The 19,809-nt window shown below is 60.1% G+C and overlaps 1 protein-coding gene across 1 annotated transcript in view; it reads left to right on the top strand.

The window, feature by feature from the left end:
- OSBP2 (oxysterol binding protein 2) overlaps positions 1-12,825 on the top strand; it is a gene marked incomplete at its 5' end in the record, with an annotated part of 154,134 nt that extends 141,309 nt beyond the window's left edge. The window contains 7 exons of the mRNA XM_082491425.1: positions 4,762-5,007; positions 9,139-9,259; positions 10,032-10,135; positions 10,549-10,644; positions 11,120-11,304; positions 12,160-12,380; positions 12,525-12,825. Of these exons, the coding sequence (XP_082347551.1) occupies positions 4,762-5,007; positions 9,139-9,259; positions 10,032-10,135; positions 10,549-10,644; positions 11,120-11,304; positions 12,160-12,380; positions 12,525-12,667 (1,116 nt within the window). The 3' untranslated portion in view covers positions 12,668-12,825. The remainder of the gene's footprint in view (positions 1-4,761; positions 5,008-9,138; positions 9,260-10,031; positions 10,136-10,548; positions 10,645-11,119; positions 11,305-12,159; positions 12,381-12,524) is intronic.
- Between the last annotated feature and the right edge of the window lie 6,984 nt (positions 12,826-19,809).

The raw sequence follows: 19,809 nt of genomic DNA, 5'->3' as shown, positions 1-19,809 counted from the left end.
GGCCGCCAGAGAGCCCGCACAGCCGGGCAGCTGGTCCAGGCGGGCAGGAGGAGGTTGTCCTTGGCGGCACGGAGCTGTAGCGCCGGTCGCTTTGTGGCAAATGGCTTTGACGTGGCCGTTACCGTAAGGACTACTTGAATCAGGTTGGCTCTTTTCTTGGGGACTGATCCCTTCTCCTGCGCTGGTCGTGGAGAGCCCTGGAGCCGCCCTGGCAGCTTGCTCGCACGGGTGCCAGCACGAGCTGGAGCTCAGGGGACATTGCCCATGTGTCCTTCACAAATCCGGCTGGTGCAGAGGCAAGGAGGGATCTGGGATACCTGCGGAGACAGAAAAGTTACAAACATTACCCTACGTGGAAATACAATGTCAACGTATTAGGAGAATGGCTGGAAATCTGCCCGACGGAGAAGGACCTGGGGGTGTTGGTTGACAACCCGGTGGCTAAGAAGGCCGATGGCATCCTGGGGTCATCAAGCAGAGTGTGGCCAGCAGGTTGAAGGAGGTCATCCTCCCCCTCTGCTCTGCCCTGGGGAGGCCACATCTGGAGCACTGTGTCCAGTTCTGGGCTCCCCGGGTCAAGAAGGACAGGGAACTGCTGGAGAGGGTCCAGCAAAGGGCTACGAAGATGATGGGGGGACTGGAGCATCTTTCTTATGAGGAAAGGCTGAGGGACTTGGGGCTTTTCAGTCTGGAGAAGAGAAGACTGAGGGTGGACCTTATCAATGCTTATCAATCCTTAAAGGGAGGGTGCCGGGGGGATGGGAACAGTCTTTGTTCAGTGGTGCCCAGTGGCAAGACAAGAAGGAACGGGAAAAAACTTGACCATAGGAAGTTCCATCTCAACCTGAGGAGGGACTTCTCTCCTGTGGGGGCGGCAGAGCACTGGCACAGCTGCCCAGAGAGGGGGGGAGTCTCCCACTCTGGAGCCATTCCAAACCCGCCTGGACGTGTCCTGTGCCTCTGCTGGAGGTGCCCCTGCTCTGGCGGGGGGTGGGACTGGGGGAGCTCCGGAGGGCCCTTCCCACCCTGACCAGTCTGGGATTCTGTGATTCTGTGAATCCCTGAGGATTCAAGTGTTTCACCCAGGAGCTGGAAGAAGAGACTTTGTTGCTCATCGCTCTTTCCTCAGTGTGCATCTTGGGGACACGAGGCTCAGACACCAGTCCCCCCTGCACCGACAGTGTGGCAGGGCGGTCTTTCACCCCACAGACCTGGAGTTCTTTTATTTTCCTTTTAGTGAAGGAGGTGCCATGGGGGACAATTTACAGCACCGCTGGGTGCTGCTGGGTTTGCTCCGTGGGGTGAAGGCTGCCTGGGGGTGCTCAGGAGAGGGTTTGCTGGTGGGGGTCTGTCTGGAGGAACCCCCCCTTGCACAGGCTGCCACAGACGGTGAGTGGGATGTGCATTGAATTCTTGCAGATAAATAACCCTGTGCCTCGTGTATCCAAACGAAAACTCCCACCAAAGCTCCCCCAAAACTACAGCTCTGTTTTTCAGAGCACAGCAGCCCTTCCCAGGGTGCCGGTTCTCTAGCGGGTCTTCACCAGCCCAGTGAGTGGCATGGATGGGACCAGGCGACTTCACAAGGAATCCATTTCACAGAATCCCAGACTGGTCAGGGTTGGAAGGGACCTCTGGAGCTCATCCAGTCCACCCCCCTGCCAGAGCGGGGTCACCCAGAGCAGGTTGGACAGGAACGCGTCCAGGCGGGTTTGGAATCTCTCCAGGGAAGGAGACTCCACCGCCTCTCTGGGCAGCCTGTGCCAGTGCTCTGCCGCCCTCACAGCAAAGAAGTTTTTCCTTATGTTGAGATGGAATTTCCCGTGTTCCAGTTTGTGCCATTGCCCCTTGTCCTGGCGCTGGGAACCACTGGAAAGAGTCTGGCCCCATCCTCTTGCCACCCGCCCTTTAGATATCGATAAGCATTGATGAGATCCCCTCTCAGCCTTCTCTTCTCCAGGCTCAACAGCCCCGGGGCACTCAGCCTTTCCTCATAACAGAGGTGCTCCATTCCCTTCATCGTCTTCGTAGCCCTTTGCTGGACCCTCTCCAGCAGTTCCTTGTCTCTCTTGACCCGGGGAGCCCCGAACTGGACACAGTGCTCCAGCTGTGGCCTCCCCAGAGCAGAGCAGAGGGGGAGGATGACCTCCCTCGACCTGCTGGCCACACCTCTTCTTGATGCCCCCCAGGAGAGCATTGGCCCTGTTGGCCACAAGGACGCATTGTTGGCTCACGGACAACTTGTTGTCCCCCAGGACTCCCAGGTCCCTCTCTGCAGAGCTGCTTTCCAAAAATGTCCCCCAAACCCATGAGCCCTGGTGAGCTTGGGAGAGTTGTAAGACAGCGGGAGGCGACTGGGGGTTATTGCGGCACTGGCTGGAGTGGAGGTAGCCCAGCAAAGCATGAACTGGAGCCCTGGAGCTGTGTTCGGGGTCTTTCCGTTGCTGGGTAAAGGGGAAAGAGCGTGTTCCAGGGGCTTGGGGGCTGAACTGATTGTATTTCGTCTCTTCTTAAACCAGTGCCTGACATCCTCCGAGTCAGAGAGATGAGTTTGTCTCTTCTTCGTGCTATTTCCAGCCGAGTTATACAGCCCAGCGCCGCCCATTAGCATTTCTGCAGCAACATCAATATCAGATAAAGGCGTGATGGGTACAGAAATAAGCTCAGGACGTGACATACCAGCAGCTGCCGGCGCCTGGAGAGAGGGAATTTATACCTTCCCTATCAATCAAATCATGCCGGGAGCTGCAAAAGCCGAGGCCAAACCTGAGAGCAATATGTTCTGCTCGCACAGCAGCCCCCAACGCCGGCTCGGGGGGGGTGGGGGTGTAATTACTCCGTCCCCTCCCCGGGGTGAGCGGATCTGGTTTCCCAGCACCGCTGTCTCTGTAAACCGTTCAACAGAGTAAAAAAGGGGCTCAGCCGCTCCCTATCAGCTCCTCTCGGGGTATCTGTGAGCTACAGAGCCAGGGAGATGCTCTGCACCCCCCAAGCTCGGCCCAACGGGGCATTTCGTGGGCAGGTTCACCCCGAGAAGAAGCAGCGGGTGGTGAGGCAACAGGAGGCGGTTTAATCTCCTTTCGACAGCAGTTTGAGTTCTCTCCCCACGGTACATGTGCGTGGAGCGCGGGAGGAGCCGGCAGCGCTGGGAATCGAGACGGAGCTGCCCGGTGAGGGCTTTCCAGCCCCCGTCGCGATAAACGGAAGGTGAAGGATGAGGAGAGGGAAGCGGAGCAGCCGGCTCGGGGAAGGCTCTGTGGAAACGTGGGTTAATTACAGTACAAAGTGTCGGCGAGCCTGTTGTGCCCACCGAGTGGCGGGAGTTTCTCCTTCCACGTGTTTCACCCGGTTCTTGGCAAATTCAGAGCATTTCTGAGGCCCCATCCCCTTCCCGGGGAAGGCGATAGACTGCAAAACCCCTCCTTAATTTTTCCTCCGAAAGAACAAATCTGCAGCGTTGAAAAGGAAGAAAACAGCTTTTGGGATTTTTGCGTTTCGGGCGGGTTCATCTTCTGCCCTTTGCTTTGCCGTTGCCCGAGCGGTGCCGGTGGAGAGGACGCGGCTGCTGGCTTTGTTCTCGTGCCGCTTGCGTCCCTCCCGAGAGACATCTCAGCCAGCAGTGATTCGCTTTTTTGTGTGGATGTGACGCTGCCCTGTCTACACAGCTCGCTCTTCCTCGGATGCTGTGGGATTGCTGCTGCTTAAATCCCCGAGTGGAACGATCTGGAGTTTGTTTGCTTTAGTCCGAAATATGTAACTTGGCTTTTAGAAGCGCTTCTCCCGTCCTTCAGCCATCTGCTCCTTCTAAAATATATTTATTTGCTCCGAACTGAAAGTAAAAAGTGAATTTCACGTGGTTTTGAGGCAAAAGACCTTCTGAGACAAAGTGTCTCCGTCTTCCTTTCAATTTTTACTCTGATTTCGATTCTTTTCAGAACAAAAAATACTGCTAAAATCAACAGTTTGCTTTTTTTCCCAGAGGTTTTTGCAGCCGGTCCAACCTGGCAACAGACGGCAAAATTTTCTAATTGGCAAAGCAATGACTCGGGGCTGAAAATATGACCCGTTGGGGCTCTTCCAGGACAGAGCTTCCCCTCCGCTCTCCGCCCCGCACGTGTGGTTCGGATGCTGTCGTTGGGGCTGCAGTCCCAGGAGCGGGGAGATCCCCAAATGGGGCTTTTCAAGGTTTTCTGAGCAAGTGAGCTGCAGCCCGGCGTGGGGATGGCTTTGCCTGGAGGTGGCGGAGGGCAGCCAAGGGAGCAGCACATCTCTGCCCCGTGTCGTCTCTTGCCCGTGGCCGGTGGGATGTTGGCCGGGAGGCAGGAGGGAGCTGGTCTGGCTGCTGATGCTCATTTTAGAGGTGACCGGTGCTCCGTCGCCGGAGCAGGTGATACCTGGGACGATACTTGGTTAGCTCGTGGGGCTGCTGGCTCCGTGGCACACCTCTTCTCAGGTGGGGACTTCAAAACCTTCATACTCTCACGGTACGGTGCAGGGAGCACAGCGGAGCAGGTGTTTCTTGTCTTTGTTTAAGGTTTGTGTCCCGTGGCACATCCAGCCCCGCTGCCCTGTGGGGGGCTGCTGCTTCGGTTAGGCGCAGTTTCCATCCCGGACTCTCGGAGCGCGCGGCACCGTGCTCAGAGAGCCGAAGGTGTGGGATGCCGGTGGTTAGCAGGGCACCGCCGTGGTGGTGCGGGGAAAAATGCAAGGGGCGAAGTGCCGTCTCTCCTGCTCTCCTAACCCCTCCTTGTTCCCCTCCAGGTAAACTTCAACGAGCCGCTCTCCATGCTGCAGAGGCTGACGGAGGACCTGGAGTACCACGAGCTGCTGGACAAAGCGGTCAAGTGTGAGAGCTCCACGGAGCAGATGTGCTTCGTCGCTGCGTTTTCAGTGTCTTCCTACTCGACGACTGTCCACCGCACCGCAAAGCCATTCAACCCGCTGCTGGGGGAAACCTATGAGCTCGACCGGCTGGAGGAGTTCGGCTTCCGTTCCCTTTGCGAGCAGGTGAGCCGGGGTCTGTGGAGAGACTCCGCGTGGCTGCCCCGCTGCTCCTGCCCAGCCAAAGCAGTCCTTCCCCGAAGGAGACCCAGCATCTCCTCTCACTGAGCCTTCCTCCTGGCTGAGACAGCCAGCAGGTTCCTGTTGGCGTTGGCAGAAGCACTAGCGGGCACAGCCCAAGCTGTTTTACAGAAGCAGGAGGACAGCGTGCCCGTCCCAGCGTTTCAGAGCAGGAGATGGGGAAAAAGAAGGGCTGGAGAAAGGTTTCCATCACCGTGCTGGGTCTCCTGGTAGCCCTTGGGCTGGGCTTGCTCTCACATCTCACCACTTGAGCAGGAAGGGAGAAGCTCTCCTCACCTGGGCTCCCTCATAGCCGTGTCGGTGATGCCCATGAGCTCTGCTGTGCTTCCTCCCTGATTCCGGGTGTCTTTGGGCCGGAGGGTGACTCAGGGTCTCGTTTCTTTCTTGTTGGACTGAAAATTTAAAGTTTCCGAGCTTGGGGACAACCTGAGAACCTCTGACAGCCCCGCACTAACCACAGAGCGCATCTGGCACGCATCGGTCAAACAGCAGGTCTTAATTAAAAACCTGGAGCTCTTAATGAGTTGCGACCTGTGAAGAAAATTGACTGCTTAATATATAGCACACTTGGCTGGTCCATCCTGGGTTCCTGGGGAGGGACGGGGCCGTTTGTCACCCCTTGCAGGCAGGACATCACGTTCGTGGGGGTTCTGTGTTCTCCAGGGGGTGGCTGTGCCGCCTTGGGGGCAGAGCGACCGTCACGTCTTTCGGTGCTCGGAAGCATCAAACCGAATCACAAACCTCTGTCGCTCTGTGGAGGCTGATGCAGGTCCGTGACCTGCAGGGCCGTGCGGCAGACTGTGCCTCTGAGCCCTGTGGGCTTTCCGGAGGGGGCTTTGCTTGGGAGAAGGGTCTTGCTGAGAATCCAGGCTGTGCTACGTGATGCTCACAGCAGATGGCGGACGTGCGGATGGGGTTTACTGGGAATACGGATTGAGGAGGCTCAGGCTCGCACCACCATCTCTGTGTCCTCCTGACGTGGTTTAGCTTCTCTCTGTCATCATCTTCTCCAAGTCGTATCCAGGTTTGGAGCAGCGGCTGTAGCGGGTGTCATGCTCTGCCATCAGCTCCTCAGAGGACACGTAGGCGCAGACAGAACTCCTCCGTGGTAGTAGGTGCCCAAGCCTGGCAGACTCTGGCCCAAGGCAGGACAGCACCTCCCATCTCATCCCGTTGCTGTCAGCTGTGCTGCTCCAGGCTGGGACAGTGAACGAGCCGTGTGGGGTCTCCTGGAAATGTGATCCATTGCTCATAATAAAAGGAGAGGTGCTTCAGTAGATACTCTCCAAGATTTGTGGTCTTTGCACCATCAAAGCCGCATGCCTAATGTCAGCCACCTTTGATCATCCACAGTGGTGCCCATATCATAGAGTCATAGAATCATAGAATAGTTTGGGTTGGAAGGGACCTTGAAGGCCATCCAGTCCCACCCCCCTGCCCTGGGCAGGGACACCTCCCACCAGCCCAGCTTGCTCCAAGCCCCGTCCAACCTGGCCTTGAACACCTCCAGGGATGGGGCAGCCACAGCTGCTCTGGGCAACCTGCGCCAGGGGCTCACCACCTTCACAGGAGAGAATTTCCTCCTAATATTTCATCTAAAACTCCCCTCTTCCAGTTTGAAGCCATTCCCCCTTGTCCTATCACTACATGCCTTTGTAAAGAGTCCCTCCCCAGCTCTCCTGGAGCCCCTTTAGGGACTGGAAGGGGCTCTAAGGTCTCCCCGGAGCCTTCTCTTCTCCAGGCTGACCCCCCCCACCTCTCCCAGCCTCTCCTCCCAGCAGAGGGGCTCCAGCCCTCCCAGCATCTCCAGGCCTCCTCTGGCCCCGCTCCAACAACTCCGTGTCCTTCTGCTGTGGGGACCCCCCGAGCCGGAGGCAGCACTGCGGGGGGGTCTCCCCACAGCAGAGCGCAGCAGAGGGGCACAATCCCCCCCTGGCCCTGCTGGCCACGCTGCGGGGGATGCAGCCCGGGATGCCGGGGGCTCGCTGGGCTGCCGGCGCGCATTGCCGGCTCCTGGTGAGCTTCTCACCCACCACCACCACCCCCAGGTCCTTCTCCTCAGGGCTGCTCTCCAGCCGTTCTCTTCCCAGCCTGGATTTGTGCTTGGGATTGCCCCGACCCCCATGGAGTCTGTCCCAGTCCTGGGAGCTCACGCCCTGGGCTGCAGCGAGCCAGGACGCTGCTGACCGGAGCGTGATGAGCTACAGCTGTGAATGTGCCGCCCCTTCCTGCTCTGCCCGGTGCCTTGCCTGCTCCCGGGAGACGGGTCAGAGGCGGCAGCATCCCTCCGAGCATCCCCTGGCGCTTTGCCGTGAACGTAGAGCTCAGGTTCGTCACAGCATCACACCTTCACCTCCCTTCTCCCGGCAGCAATTCCCTCTGTCCTGCCACACAGCCAAATTCCCTTTGTGCGCCGCCGAGAGAAATCAGAGATCGGTGTTCTCCAGCACCTCCCTGGCGCCCCGTTTCCTTGGGCTGTCGCCCTGCTCAGCCCGGTGTTACGGGAAGCGGATGATTCCTTACCAGGATGCTCGGTCCGTCCCTTAGCTGGCAGCACCCCGCATCGTCCCGGGGCACAGTCAGAATGTCCGGGTGGGTTTATCGCCCTCCTTCAGGCTGCGGTGATGAAGCCCAGCGCTGCCCAGCGGGTACCGTCAGACCACATCGCTCCCGCACCCTGCCATCCCTTTGCTCGTTCCTCCACCCTCCTTCCCTCTCCCCTCCCAAATAAGTAATCTGCCCTGAATTACTTTTTCCGTTTGGTCCCAATTTGCTTATATTTGTATCCCAATTTGATATTTCTGACACCGCCATGGTAGCTGAGCCGCAAGCTGGGCTGACCCCCCCCCCCCCGCCTGCAGCCCTCCCGCCTGGTCCTTGAGTCCCTCCCTCGCCAGCACGGCACGCGAGATTCATCCGAAATTGGGTTTACTGTAACTCGGAGCAAACCTGCTCCGTTGCAGCACTTTGGAGCCTTCAGGTCCACGAGCGAAGCCTCTACATCCCCCTCCCGCAGCCGTCTCAAAGGGCACATTCGGCGACAGCGCACCGGCGCAGTGGTGCCGGTGCCCTGGTGCTGCAGTTGGTGCAGGCAGGGTGGGGTGGACAGACGGACGCTGCTCCCGCTGCTCTGAGCTTTCCTGGGGTGCCGCCTGTGCTGCTCAGCCCGCCGCCGCGCCGAGCGAAGCGTTGGTAATCTGGTGCCTGAAATCCAATTAGCCAAATAGGATTTTCGCCTAGCCGGTGACAGCGGGATTTAACGGAGAGGTCTTTGCTCCGCTCACGTTTGTAATCCGGTCGCTCGGGGCGCTCAGCCTGTAATTACAACCGCACAAATAATCTCTGAATTGGGTGGTGCGGCTGTCGGGGCCCGGTGGTTCACTGGTTCCCGGTGATGGGCGGCACGTGCCGTGCCGGAGCGCCGTGGGTGAGCTGGGTGAGACTCCGTGTGAGGGCAGAGCCCTCCGGTTGGGATGTCCCGCTCCCACCTTGGGGTTTGGGCAGCTTTTCCAGTGCGGGGGGGAGCGGGAGCACCGGACTCCTACAAGTCGTCCCCGGGACCGAGGATGTCTTATCCGCTTTTCCAGCCCACTGTGTCCGTAGGGGCAAAGCGGAAGGTTTGGCTGGGCAGGTCCATGTGTCTCAGACGACTTGGGGACCTGTGTCCCCCAGGGGTTCGCAGGCAGAGCAGTGGGAGCCCCGGTTGGGAGAAGAGGTGCTTTTAGCACTGGGGACGTGTTCTGGGGTGACAGTACAGCATCGTCTCGCAGCAATAGTTGCTGAAGTTAAGATTTTATGGATAACGCTTTGCTCATGAGCCTTAGAGAGTTCCGGCAGGAGCTCAGTGCACCTCTGCGTGCTGCTGGGGTACCTCACGGGAGGTCACCCCAATACCCAGGAGAAGACTGGGGGGTTCAGGTCAGCGCAGAGTAGCATCCTCGGGGCCAAAGCTGGCGTGGAGCTATTGCCTCTCCTAGGAGTCGCGCTGTGAGCGCTCGCCCGGGCTCGCCGGTGCTGGTGGCTGTGACATTACGGGTTGTTTCTCCGCTCCCCCAGGTGAGCCACCACCCTCCGGCAGCCGCCCATCACGTCTACTCCAAGCGAGGGTGGACGTTGTGGCAGGAAATCACCATCGCCAGCAAGTTCAGGGGCAAATACCTCTCCATCATGCCACTGGGTAGGTGACTTACGCCGCTTGCTTTTTTTCCTGCGCTGCTCGGGCAATACCCGGGAGGTTAAAGCAACGTGCCGGTCCCTTGGGCTCACGTAGGGCTCGGTGAATTCCACCCCAAGTGACACAGGAGCGCAGATTTGTGCTCCCGAGCGCAGACAAGCCCACGATAACTTGTCTGCCCTGGAAACGGGAATTAGGCCAGCTGCGAAAGGAGACTGCTTTGCTCGCTGCTGCCACCGCGGCGGGTGTGCTTGGGAGATATCCCGCCTGCCCATGAATCGATTTCCCCTTAAATGGTATTTGAAGGTTAGCTCGCTGCCTGTTTTAACCCTCTCCGTGGCAGCCGGGTGCAATAAGCTGCCTCCTTGCGAGGGTCGATTTGTTTTCTGCCTGTCCCTGGGCTGGGCAGCGCCTCTGGGGCTGGTCCCAGAGCTACGCTGGTCCCTGGGCGGCTCTCGTGACACTGAGAGTCAACCAGGCAGCACGTTTCTGACCTGCTTTTAAAAATATCCCTTTTGGGGGGCGTTGGAAAGAGGGCCCTGCAGGAGTCGCAGCTCCCTTAACTGCAGCAGACCATGGAGCGGGTGGGAAAGGGAGGGATGAACCCAGAGCCAGCCCTGGTGGGGACTGACGATGGGAGATGCTGGCGGAGGGGCCGGGTTGGCTCCGAGGATGAGCGTGGTGCTGGGGCGGTGGCGTGGCTCCGGGGGAGCGTGCCTGCAGCCCTGCCCGGCCCTCTGCCCGCGCTGAGCTCGGGACACCTCTCTCTCCGCAGGCGCCATCCACCTCGAGTTTCACTCCAGCGGGAACCACTACGTCTGGAGGAAAGTCACCTCCACGGTTCACAACATCATCGTGGGCAAGCTCTGGATTGACCAGGTGGGGGTGGCTTATGGGTCCGAGGTGATGGGTCCTATGGGTCCCGGGAAGGGCAGTGGGGCTGGAAGGGCTCTGCCCTCCTGTGGCGTACGCCAGCGCTGCCTGGTGTCCCCACCGTACTCCTGCGGCGATAGGGAGGTGTGCTGCCCTGGTAGGGACGGGGGGAGGCATCTTGGAGCTTCTGGTGGCTCTGCCCGCAGCCAGCAGCTCCGTGGGGCAGGGTTGGCGGGGTGTGGGATGGATTTCACCCCGCTGCTGGCGAGCCGTGGGGCTGGCGGGGGCGGCCGGCGTGGTGGCTACAGCCAGGAGCGATGCTGCAGCCGGTGGGAATTTGTTACCTGCGCTACAACTAACGCCTGATTTGTCTCCTTGCAAAGTCTCTCACTCGCTGTGGTTCTGTGTCTTTCATCTAGTCCGGTGAAATAGAGATTGTTAACCATAAGTCAAAAGATAAATGCCAGCTGAAATTTACCCCCTACAGCTACTTCTCCAGGGACGTCCCCCGAAAGGTACGTAGCCAGATACCTCCTCCTTCCTTCCGGCAGCCTTGCGCGGGGTGAGACCCGGCTCTTCCCTCTAAGCCGGCCTCACGGGTTCCCAGTTCCACAGCTGGGATAAGCCCCGGTGTGGGGCCAAGGAGCCGCGCTGGCACCTCTTAGGTGGGTCACCAGGGAGGGCTGGGGGAGGACCAGCCGCCTCCAAGCAGAGCCCGTCTTTCGGCTCTCCGTGTGCTGGAGCTGCAGCACTGAGACCTGGAAGGGATTTGATGGGCTGGAGACCCACCTGCATGGTCGGGATGGCCCCACAGTCTTCCTGGGCTGGACACAGCTGATGTCCGAGGACATGCAGCGTCAGGTCGAGCTGCTCCGGTTGGGGCACCTGGAGGGTGTTCTGCCCACCCGCCCCCTCCCCCCCCCCCCCCGTGCGCCTCTTGCTGTTCCTTGGGCACTTCCAAACGCCACCAGAGCCATCTCCTTCTGCCAGGTGACAGGGGTGGTGAGTGACGCCGGTGGTAAAGCCCACTATGTCATGTCGGGCACGTGGGATGAGAAGATGGAGTGCTCCAAGATAGTGCAGAGCAGCCACGGCAGCACCAGCACGGAGGGCAAGCAGAAAACTGTCTACCAGACGTTGTCACCAAAGGTCCTGTGGAAGAAGTACCCCCTCCCGTGAGTCCCCTCCTCAGCGCGGGGTGCTGTGCTCGGGGGGGTGCCACGGCCAGACGGGGATTAATGGTGCTGCTCTGAGCCCCGCGGGATGGAGGGGTCTCCTGTGCCCTGAGGACACGGGATGGGGACCAGGACTTGGGTGGCCGTGTGGCTTTTTCGGGGGTGTCAGCACTCAGCAGGAGGGGAGAGCAGGTCCCTGCCAGGGGAGGGTGGCTTTGGGGCACCCTTGCAGGTAGGTTTTGGGCAGCTGGTGTTACTGGTTAGGTTTTTTGGGCTGCTGGCCGTGGTGGGGAAGTGTGTTGGCTGCTTCGCCTTGCTGCTGGCGTCCCTGGCCATCCTGTCCCACCGGTCACTGTAGCTCTCCAGGGACCAGCCCTCTCTCGACACCCTTACCCGCAGCGGGGCTGCTCTCAGACACCAAACCGCTCTCAGACACCAAACCGCTCTCCAACCTTTGGTGGCACTGATGCCTGGTCCTTGCTTTGGACAAGGATCTGTTGAAACGGTCCCTGGTGGAAAGTGTCCTCCACTTGGGGCCACCAGTTCTGCAGTGGGGGGATCCAGCAGCTCTTGGGTGAAGCTGTTTGGCGTCTTGGCTGTGCTCTATGGCGCTTGGAGTTCGTAGACGTGGCTTTTTAGCCAACAGAGGAGGGGTCTGCTCCCCTCGGAGACACCCACTGAGGTGTCATCGGCATCTCCACTTAGAGGGCAGAGCTCCCCAAAGCACCTCTACACGTCTGGTTTGGGGTAGCGGGAGCAGCAGCAGTGGGGCTGGGGTGAGACGTGAGGAGGTGAGAGCTCTGCTGGAGATAAGGCACCACCTCCACCGTCCTGATCAGGGCTCTCCGGCCGCAGGGAGAACGCTGAGAACATGTATTTCTTCTCCGACCTGGCCCTCACCCTGAACGAGCCCGAGGAGCGAGTGGCCCCCACGGATAGCCGCCTGAGACCCGACCAGCGCCTGATGGAGAGCGGCCGCTGGGACGAGGCCAACGTGGAGAAGCAGCGGCTGGAGGAGAAGCAGCGAGCCGTGCGCCGGCGGCGAGAGGCCGAGGCTGTGGAAGCCCTGGAGGAAGGTGAGATGGTCGCGGGGAGACCGGCAGGCAGGGACCGGCCGCCCCTCGCCGCGGGAGGGGGACGGGTTTGGGGGACGAGGGAAGGACTCTGCGTCGATTGGGGCGGGAAAAGCAGCTCTCAACCCCGCGTTTCTCCCCGCACAGGTAAGGACTACGAAGGCTACATCCCGCTGTGGTTCGAGCGGAAGGTGGATGCCGTGACGGGGGAGCTCATCTGCGTCTATAAGGGCGGCTACTGGGAGGCCAAGGACAAGCAGGACTGGAGTACGTGCCCCGACATCTTCTGAGCCGCTCCGCTGGCGCCGGGGTGGTCGGCCCCACGCCTCGATTCACCGGGACGGACAGAGGGACAGCGAGGACACGCTGACGGCGTCCCGCCGGCAGTTAACAGTGCAAATACATACACAGAGTCAATACATGCAGAAATTTGAAAAGAAAATCTAAACAGGGATTCCAAACCTATTTTTTTACGCACTAATAAATAGCATCCTTTTTTTTTTTTCTTTTTTTTTTCTTTTTTTTTTTTTTTTTTTAAATGATGGCTTTTTCAGCGACTAATTAGGAACGGGGAGACGCGAATCTGGTTCGTTTTTAGCCTAGCATATTTATTGCTATCAGGAGTTGCTGCCTATATCTTTCAACGCCTCGGCTTTAGCCGCCGAGACGTCGACTTCCAAAGATGCTCGCCTTGTGGGGATGCCGTGCAGTTGTGTGAGCTCTTCTCTTTGACGTTATCTTTTGGTTTGTTTTTTTTTTTTTTTCCCCCCCCATTTGTGTGTGGACTTTATGGAAATATTTTTTTTTTTTTTTTTTTTAAAAAAAAAAATACCTGCTCCTGGGTCAGGTTCCTTCAAAGACGGACACGAACAACCATGTGTCCTACTCAGAAAACTGTGTCTGGGGGCTGTGGCGCTTGATCCTGGAGGCTCTTGGTGGCTCCCGCAGCGCCCAGTCATCCCAGTATCACCGATTAGGATATTTCAGCTGATGACTTTTTTGTTTTTTTTTTACCTTTTTTTTTTTTTTTAACGAAGCGTTTGAGCAGATTCCCCGCAGTCTGCCGTGCTTAGTCAAGGCTTAGGGCTGTCTTTAACGTGATGCTTTGTGAGAGTGATTTGAGTGAGGCTTTGGTTTGGTTTTCCAAATGTCTTGAAATGGCTTCGCCGAGGGCGGGAGCGCCCGGCAGACACAGAGTGAAGGGGTTTGTAGCCCGGGGATGCTTCGGGGTCCGTGTACCGGCTCTCTCCCGCCCCGTCTCGCCGCAGCCCGGGGGCTGGCAGGAGCATGGACCTCGGTGCCGCGTGTGCCGGCGGCGTCTCCCCGCTGAGCCGGGTGGGAGGGAAGAGTTGCCGTGGTGCCACCGGGATGGAGCCTCCCTGGGATGCAGCCTTGGTCCCGGGTCTCCCATCCCCGTATCCGCCCCGTGACGCCAGACAGGTCCGGTCCGCAGTCCTCTGGCACTGGGGGGTCACGGGCTGAGCCTGGAGGGCGCCCGGTGCCCGGCTCCGTTCCTTCTCCTCCCTCGGGGCCGGTCTCTCCCAGGAGCGGTGTCAGGTCATCCCTAAAGCAGCCTGAGCACGGGGCTGGGGGAACCCCACGTCCCCCCGTTCACCCCTCCTGTGTGCCGTCACCTCGCTACGGCCCTGGGCCCGCCGGGAGGAGCGGAGCAAGCCCTGCCCATGATCGGCGAGGACCAGGAGCGAGGTGGGTACCGCCGGTCCCCAGTACCGAAGTGGAGGATGGGGGCGGCAGGACCCCGAAGATGGGATCCGCTGGGCCAAAGAGTATCAGGGAGACCTGGACACCCGCGTTTGCCCCGTCAGATTCTATTTTTGATGTCTTCTTCTCCGGATCTTCATCATATCACACTGACTGCTGCCTCCCGGGGGGGGCAGAGGCCACCCCTCGCCGGACTGTCACATCCACCTTGGAAGATAATTAGCAATAATGAACTTTGAGGCAATGGTAACTGGAATATCCAGGCTGCACATGGGACACTTATGCAATCAGGTTCCTCAACCATCGGTCTCCTCCTGGTTGGCTTCTCTTCCAGCACTTCCGTACCTGGTATCTCCAGCAAACCGACGTGTACAGTAGATAGAGACCGTGTACGGCGTCACGGTAGTGAGTGGCTATCGGAGTGGCAACCACCCACTGATTTCAATGTACCCTTTAATCTTATTTATTTGCTTCTAATTTATATATATATATAAAAATATATATAAAATTATTTTGCTTAAGTTTCTATGGTACACAATAGATGGAAAAATAATGAAGACAGAAGTGTCTGTCTGAGTTTTTGCAGCACGAGTACGATTCCCCGAGGCTCGTCCCGGAGGTCAGGTGTAGGGGTGACGGTGACGCAGTAATTCCCCAAGTAGAGAAGCAACGTTCTGCTCCAGCGCTGGATGCGATCGCGTTCCGAAGGCGTTCCGAAGACATTCCCCTTCTAGAAATGCCGCGATTGGGATTTGAAGGGCGGCTTCGGTAACCGTGGCCTTTGGGAGCGGGATGCTCCAAGCCGCTTCCCGGCTCTATGGGTGGTAGAGCAGCCGCTCTGGCATGTCCACTCCTTCCAGACCCTTCCCGGAGGTTTCCCCGTGGCTCGGTAAAGCCAGTGCAGTTCTTTGGTGGTCCAAATCCGCATTTGCTGTTGGCTGCAGCCTGCGGGAGAACTACCGGGTGTCCCGGCCCCGGCGCGTGCGGATCTCCTTTGGAGACCGGCTTTCCCCTGCCCGGGAGAGCGGAGGGATGCTCCGCACTAAACCATGATGCTGCTGACGTGGTTTGCGGCGGCAACCAGAGTTGCCCAGAGGGATTCATTCCGCTCGAGGCCTGAACCGATTTTGTAAAATGGGCTGGAAATGGAGCTCTTCAAAATGCCTTATTTTCTTTGTTTGGTCAACGAGAGTGTTACCCGAGAAGTAGGAGAGGTGAGAAACTCCCGCGCTTGCTGTCCCCGAACCAGGATCCGAGCGTTCCCGCGGCGGAGGAGAGCGGGGAGCGAGATGTTGCTCCATGAGTGCTGGCACCGAGGGTCCTGCTGGGCTCTGGGACCCTGAGAGGTTCTCTCTGATGTACCCCCATCGCTGCGTCTGTCTAGAAATCCCCATCACAGACCCTGCACAGCTTAGCGGAGCTCGGGGGAGTGCAAGCAGCATCCCCTCCCTCCCCCCCCCTCCCCCCCAAAACACAAATCCGCAGTTTTTTAGGCTCATTTTAAAAATCGCTCTATCTTCCAGAGATCATCTAGCAGCAGCGCTTAATCGGAGCACCATCTCCTGGTCTTTCTGTTCCCTCCCCAGAGGATTTTAATGTCATTCCACTGTAAATGCTGTTGAATGTATTTCTTTTTGAACAATACGTTGTGAGTGATCCCTCTTCTCCTACGCGGTAATAAAACTTGGATTCGGGAGTTTTAAAAAGCCGCAGTGCTGAGATGGTCACTCGCTCCCCAAGGCTGCAGGTGGGGGACCTGGAGGAGCCCCAAGGTGGGTGAGCTCCAGGCACGTGGTGGGTGGCAGGTGAGGTGGCCGTGAAAGGGACCACGGGAGGTGGCCCAGAGGAGGAGGTGATCCAAGGAACGTGGCTCAGTGAAGAGGGAAAGCCAGGAGAGGGAAGGTTGGCCAAAGGAAGAGGTTGCCCGGGGGAGTAGGGCTATGGGAGGTGGTCCGGTGGTCCAGAGGTCCAGGGAAGTGGTGGTTCAGGGAAGGAGAAGGAGTGGGGGGAAGGTTGTCCAGGGGAGGAAATGGTCCAGGGAAGGTGGCTCGGGGGTGGGGGGAGGAGGGCCAGGAGAGGAGGTGGCCCAGAGGAGGTTGTCCAATGCAGGAGATGTCCAAGGGAAGGTTGCCCAGGGGAGGAGGGCCTGGAGAGCAGAAACATGAGGGCCAGGGGTAGGTAGCTGTGGAAGGAGGTTCTCCAGGAGAGAGAGTTTAGAGGAGGAGGACTGGGGGTGGGGTTGCCCAAGGAGGGAGGATGGCCATGGGAAGAGATCATCCAAGGAGGAGATGTCCCAGCGGAATCTGGCTGAGGGAGAAGATGGTTGCCCGGAGGAGGACATCCAGGGAAGGAGGAAAAGGAGGGGTGGCCATGGGGAAGGTGCCAAGGTAAGGAATTTCTGTGGGGATGGTGGGAAGGAGACGGCTCAGGGGACGTTGCCCGGGGCAGAAAGTGGCCAAGAGTAGGTGGGCCAGGAGAGGAGGCCCCGGGGGAGCTGGAGGAGGGTCTGGGCAGAGGCTGTGGAGGCGGGAAGGGGAAGCCCCGGGGCAGGCTGAGACTTGGCCAGGCAGTCGCTGCAGCGTTGCCAGGTGACATGCACGCACAGTGCTGCCTGCTGTCCTGCCCGTCCTGCCCGTCCTGCCCACCGTCCTGCCTGCCCCATCCAATCTCGGCCAGGTGAGTGGGGGTTAGGGCTGGGGTGGGGGACCCCGGCACCCTCTCCACCCTGCCCGGCGGTGGGGAGGAGCATCCCTGCCTGCCCGTGGTGCCGGCAGCGGGGCCGGGGGCCTGGCAGCTCCCGGGGGCGGCAGCAAGCCTGCCCGCACCTTGACTTTAATGAAAGGCAAACCTCCGTGCCCTGCAGCGCCTGCAGGTCCACCCGCCGCCCCCATGGTGTGGACCTCAGCCCGGCACCGCGGCTCTGGGAGGTGGGTGGGCTGCGTCCTTCTCAGCGTGTTCACTCTGAAGCCTAATGAGTTCGCGGTGTGCGTGGGGGGGTTCTAGGGCACGTTACCTTCATCTTGCCTTGTGTTTCAGGCCCGGGTGGCCGGCATGGAGCTGGAGGAGGCTGTCTTCAAAGGCCAGACACGCAGTAAGGCTCACACAGGCGCCCGGCGCTGCACCCCGGGCACGGGGGTGCCCGGCTCACCCCCGGCCTTTGCTCCGGTGCTGCCGGGGACGGGCTTCTCCCACCCGCTCCGCAGCAGAGCGGTTTGCAAGCCCGGGGTACCAGAAGCGCCTTTTGCCTCCTCTCTGCAGACCCGCAGCCAAGGAAGGAGCCGGGGTTGGCAGGATCTCGGGCACGGGAACACCAGGACCCCGGGCTGGACCCCGGTGATGCACGGCTCAGCCAGGTGTGGGGTGTGGGAAGAGCGGTCACGGCGTGGGGGTGGCACTGGGACCACCCAAGGGACGACACAGCGCCAACGCTGGGGCGCTCCTGCCCGGGCACGGCCCCACGTCCGCTCTCCCCTCCGCAGCGGCACGGCGCGGGTGCGCGGGGCACCGGCGGCAGCAGGGACGGTGATGTCTCTCCCGGCACCTTCCTCGCTGGCTCCAGGGTGGCTGGTGAGTGGGGACAGGGCACTTCGGTGCTTTCTCAGCTCTGCTTTGTGCGTCGTCCCTCGCCAGGCGCAAACCCTCCTGCTGAGCGGTGCCTGGCGGGGGACTTCGCCCCGACGCGCTGATGCTCAGGCAGAGGATTTTGCAGCTCCCGCTATTTAAATAAAACAACAGCGCACCGCAGAGACCGCAACAGCAAGTGCCAGGAGGGAAAAATCGTGCTCTGGGGACTTGGGGCTGCAACAGAAATGTTGTCTCAGGGGCTTTTGCAAAGGTGCGGAGGGTGGTTTGGGACCAGGGCTCTCCCGTCAGGCAGCGGCTTCCCGTTTTTCACGATGGAAGAACCAACAGCATCCCAGCCCCGTGCCCTGCTGCCCCGGCCAGCCTTCGCCCCGCTGAGCTGGGCTGCCGCGGCCGTGCCTGGGAGCATCCCTCAGGGTGAAAAATTACCCTGGTTTAAACAAACAAACAAACAAACAAAAACCAAAAAGAAAAAAAAAAAGGACCATATTGCGGCTTTTGCTTTTGGAAGCAGTTGAGGTTGAGGATGTTGCCGGAGGGGGTGGGATGCCTTCAGCGTTTGAGCTGGGGCGCGCACCAAACGCTCCCCGGTGCGAACAGGCATTGCCGGTGCGTTTGTTGGCATTTTCCGGCATTGTCCAAGGGGGTTCAGATGGAGCCGGATGGGACGGCTCCTTCCCATCCCTGCTCCGGTGCAGGGAAGGCTCATGGCTCCGCTGTCCCCCATGCAGAGCTGGAAGGACGCGGTGCCGGGTGTCTCCGGGGTGACGCCAGCCCTGTGCCATGGGAGCGGCGCTGCCGGGGGATGGCTGAGCTCCTCAGCTCCCAGCCCAGCCTGGGGCACCGCAGCAGCTCCAGCTCCATCTGCACGGAGGACTTCGCTGCCAGGTTTTGGGAGGGCATGGTGGAGCCCCTGCTGTTCTCCGAGGAGGAGGAGGAGGAGGAGGAGGAGGAGGAGGAAGATGAGCCCGCTGGGGATGTCCCTGCTGAGGGAGATGATGCGGGGCGGGATGAGTCCTTGTTTCCCGCAGGGAGAGGACTGCGTGTCCAGCGACCGTTGGCGGTGGAGCCGGGCAGACGTCCCTTGCAGGGCAGGTCCCCACCTCTGATGAGGAGGGAGAGCCTGGAGTCTCTGGGAGGGAGGATATCCAGACTGAGCCAGAGCGGTGCTTTGGGGACGGCATGGAGGTGTCCCCGGCCAGCCCCCTCCACGCAGCTGGTCCAGGGCTGGGAGGACTCTCTCCACCGGGGTTCATGCTCCAGGAAAGACCCATTGACCATTGCGGTGCGCAGTGAAGAACCGGCTGCTGGGCGTCCCTGGGGCATCTCTGCCGGCAGGAGCGGGGCTGGGGCAAGGAGGGGGTCTCCCCACGGAGGTTTGCCAGGGACCAGCGGTGCCAGGAGCAGGGGACATCCCCATCCCGCCAGCAAGCCTCTGTGTCTGAGATGGCAGAAGCCACCAGCTCTCCAGGGACGGCGTGGAGGGGTTGTCACCCTCGCTGCAGATGACGAGCAGAAGGAAGGACCGGGCAGCAGGCAGAGGGGAGCTCCCTGCCCCGCTCACCGTGAGTCCGCGCCGGCCCCGGGGTGCTGGGGCAGTGCTGGGGGAGGATGGAGGGACTGGGAGCGAGTGGGGGAAGGGGCATGGCTGGGCCAGGGACCCCCTCTCCGGGCAGGTCCAGCGAGCTGCGTGCAGGGCATGGTGGCAGGGACTGGTCCCAGTTGCTCATGGGGTCTGTTGGGGCTGTGAGAGATTCCCCCCTGAAAATGCCATTTTATGCCACAGGCACTGACAGAGCAGTGGGACCCCCTGGGCGATGCGGAACCGGGGCAGACAGGTCACCCTGTCCAGGAGGAGCTGCTGAGTCCTGGTGTCACCGTGGGAAGCAGAAAGCCACGCTGCCCTGCAAGGTACGTCCCTGGGCTGGCCGTGCCCTGCCGTGGGGCACGGTGGGGTGGGTGTCCCTGCCGCCAAGGGGACAGCCCCGGCAGTGGTGGGATGTGCCGGGTGCTCAGCAAAGGGTGAGGGGACGGCTCCTGGCCCCTCTCTCTGCTGGGGTGTGGAGAGCAGAGGGGATGCAGATGGGAGACCAAGGCTGGCCCTGGTCCTGGGGTCCCACGTGGTGGC

The sequence above is a fragment of the Vanellus vanellus genome (assembly GCF_965231255.1).
Source record: "Vanellus vanellus genome assembly, chromosome: 16".
NCBI classification, from domain to species: domain Eukaryota; kingdom Metazoa; phylum Chordata; class Aves; order Charadriiformes; family Charadriidae; genus Vanellus; species Vanellus vanellus.
Note: the sequence above shows the minus strand (reverse complement) of the source record. Positions and strands in the feature narration are given on the sequence as shown.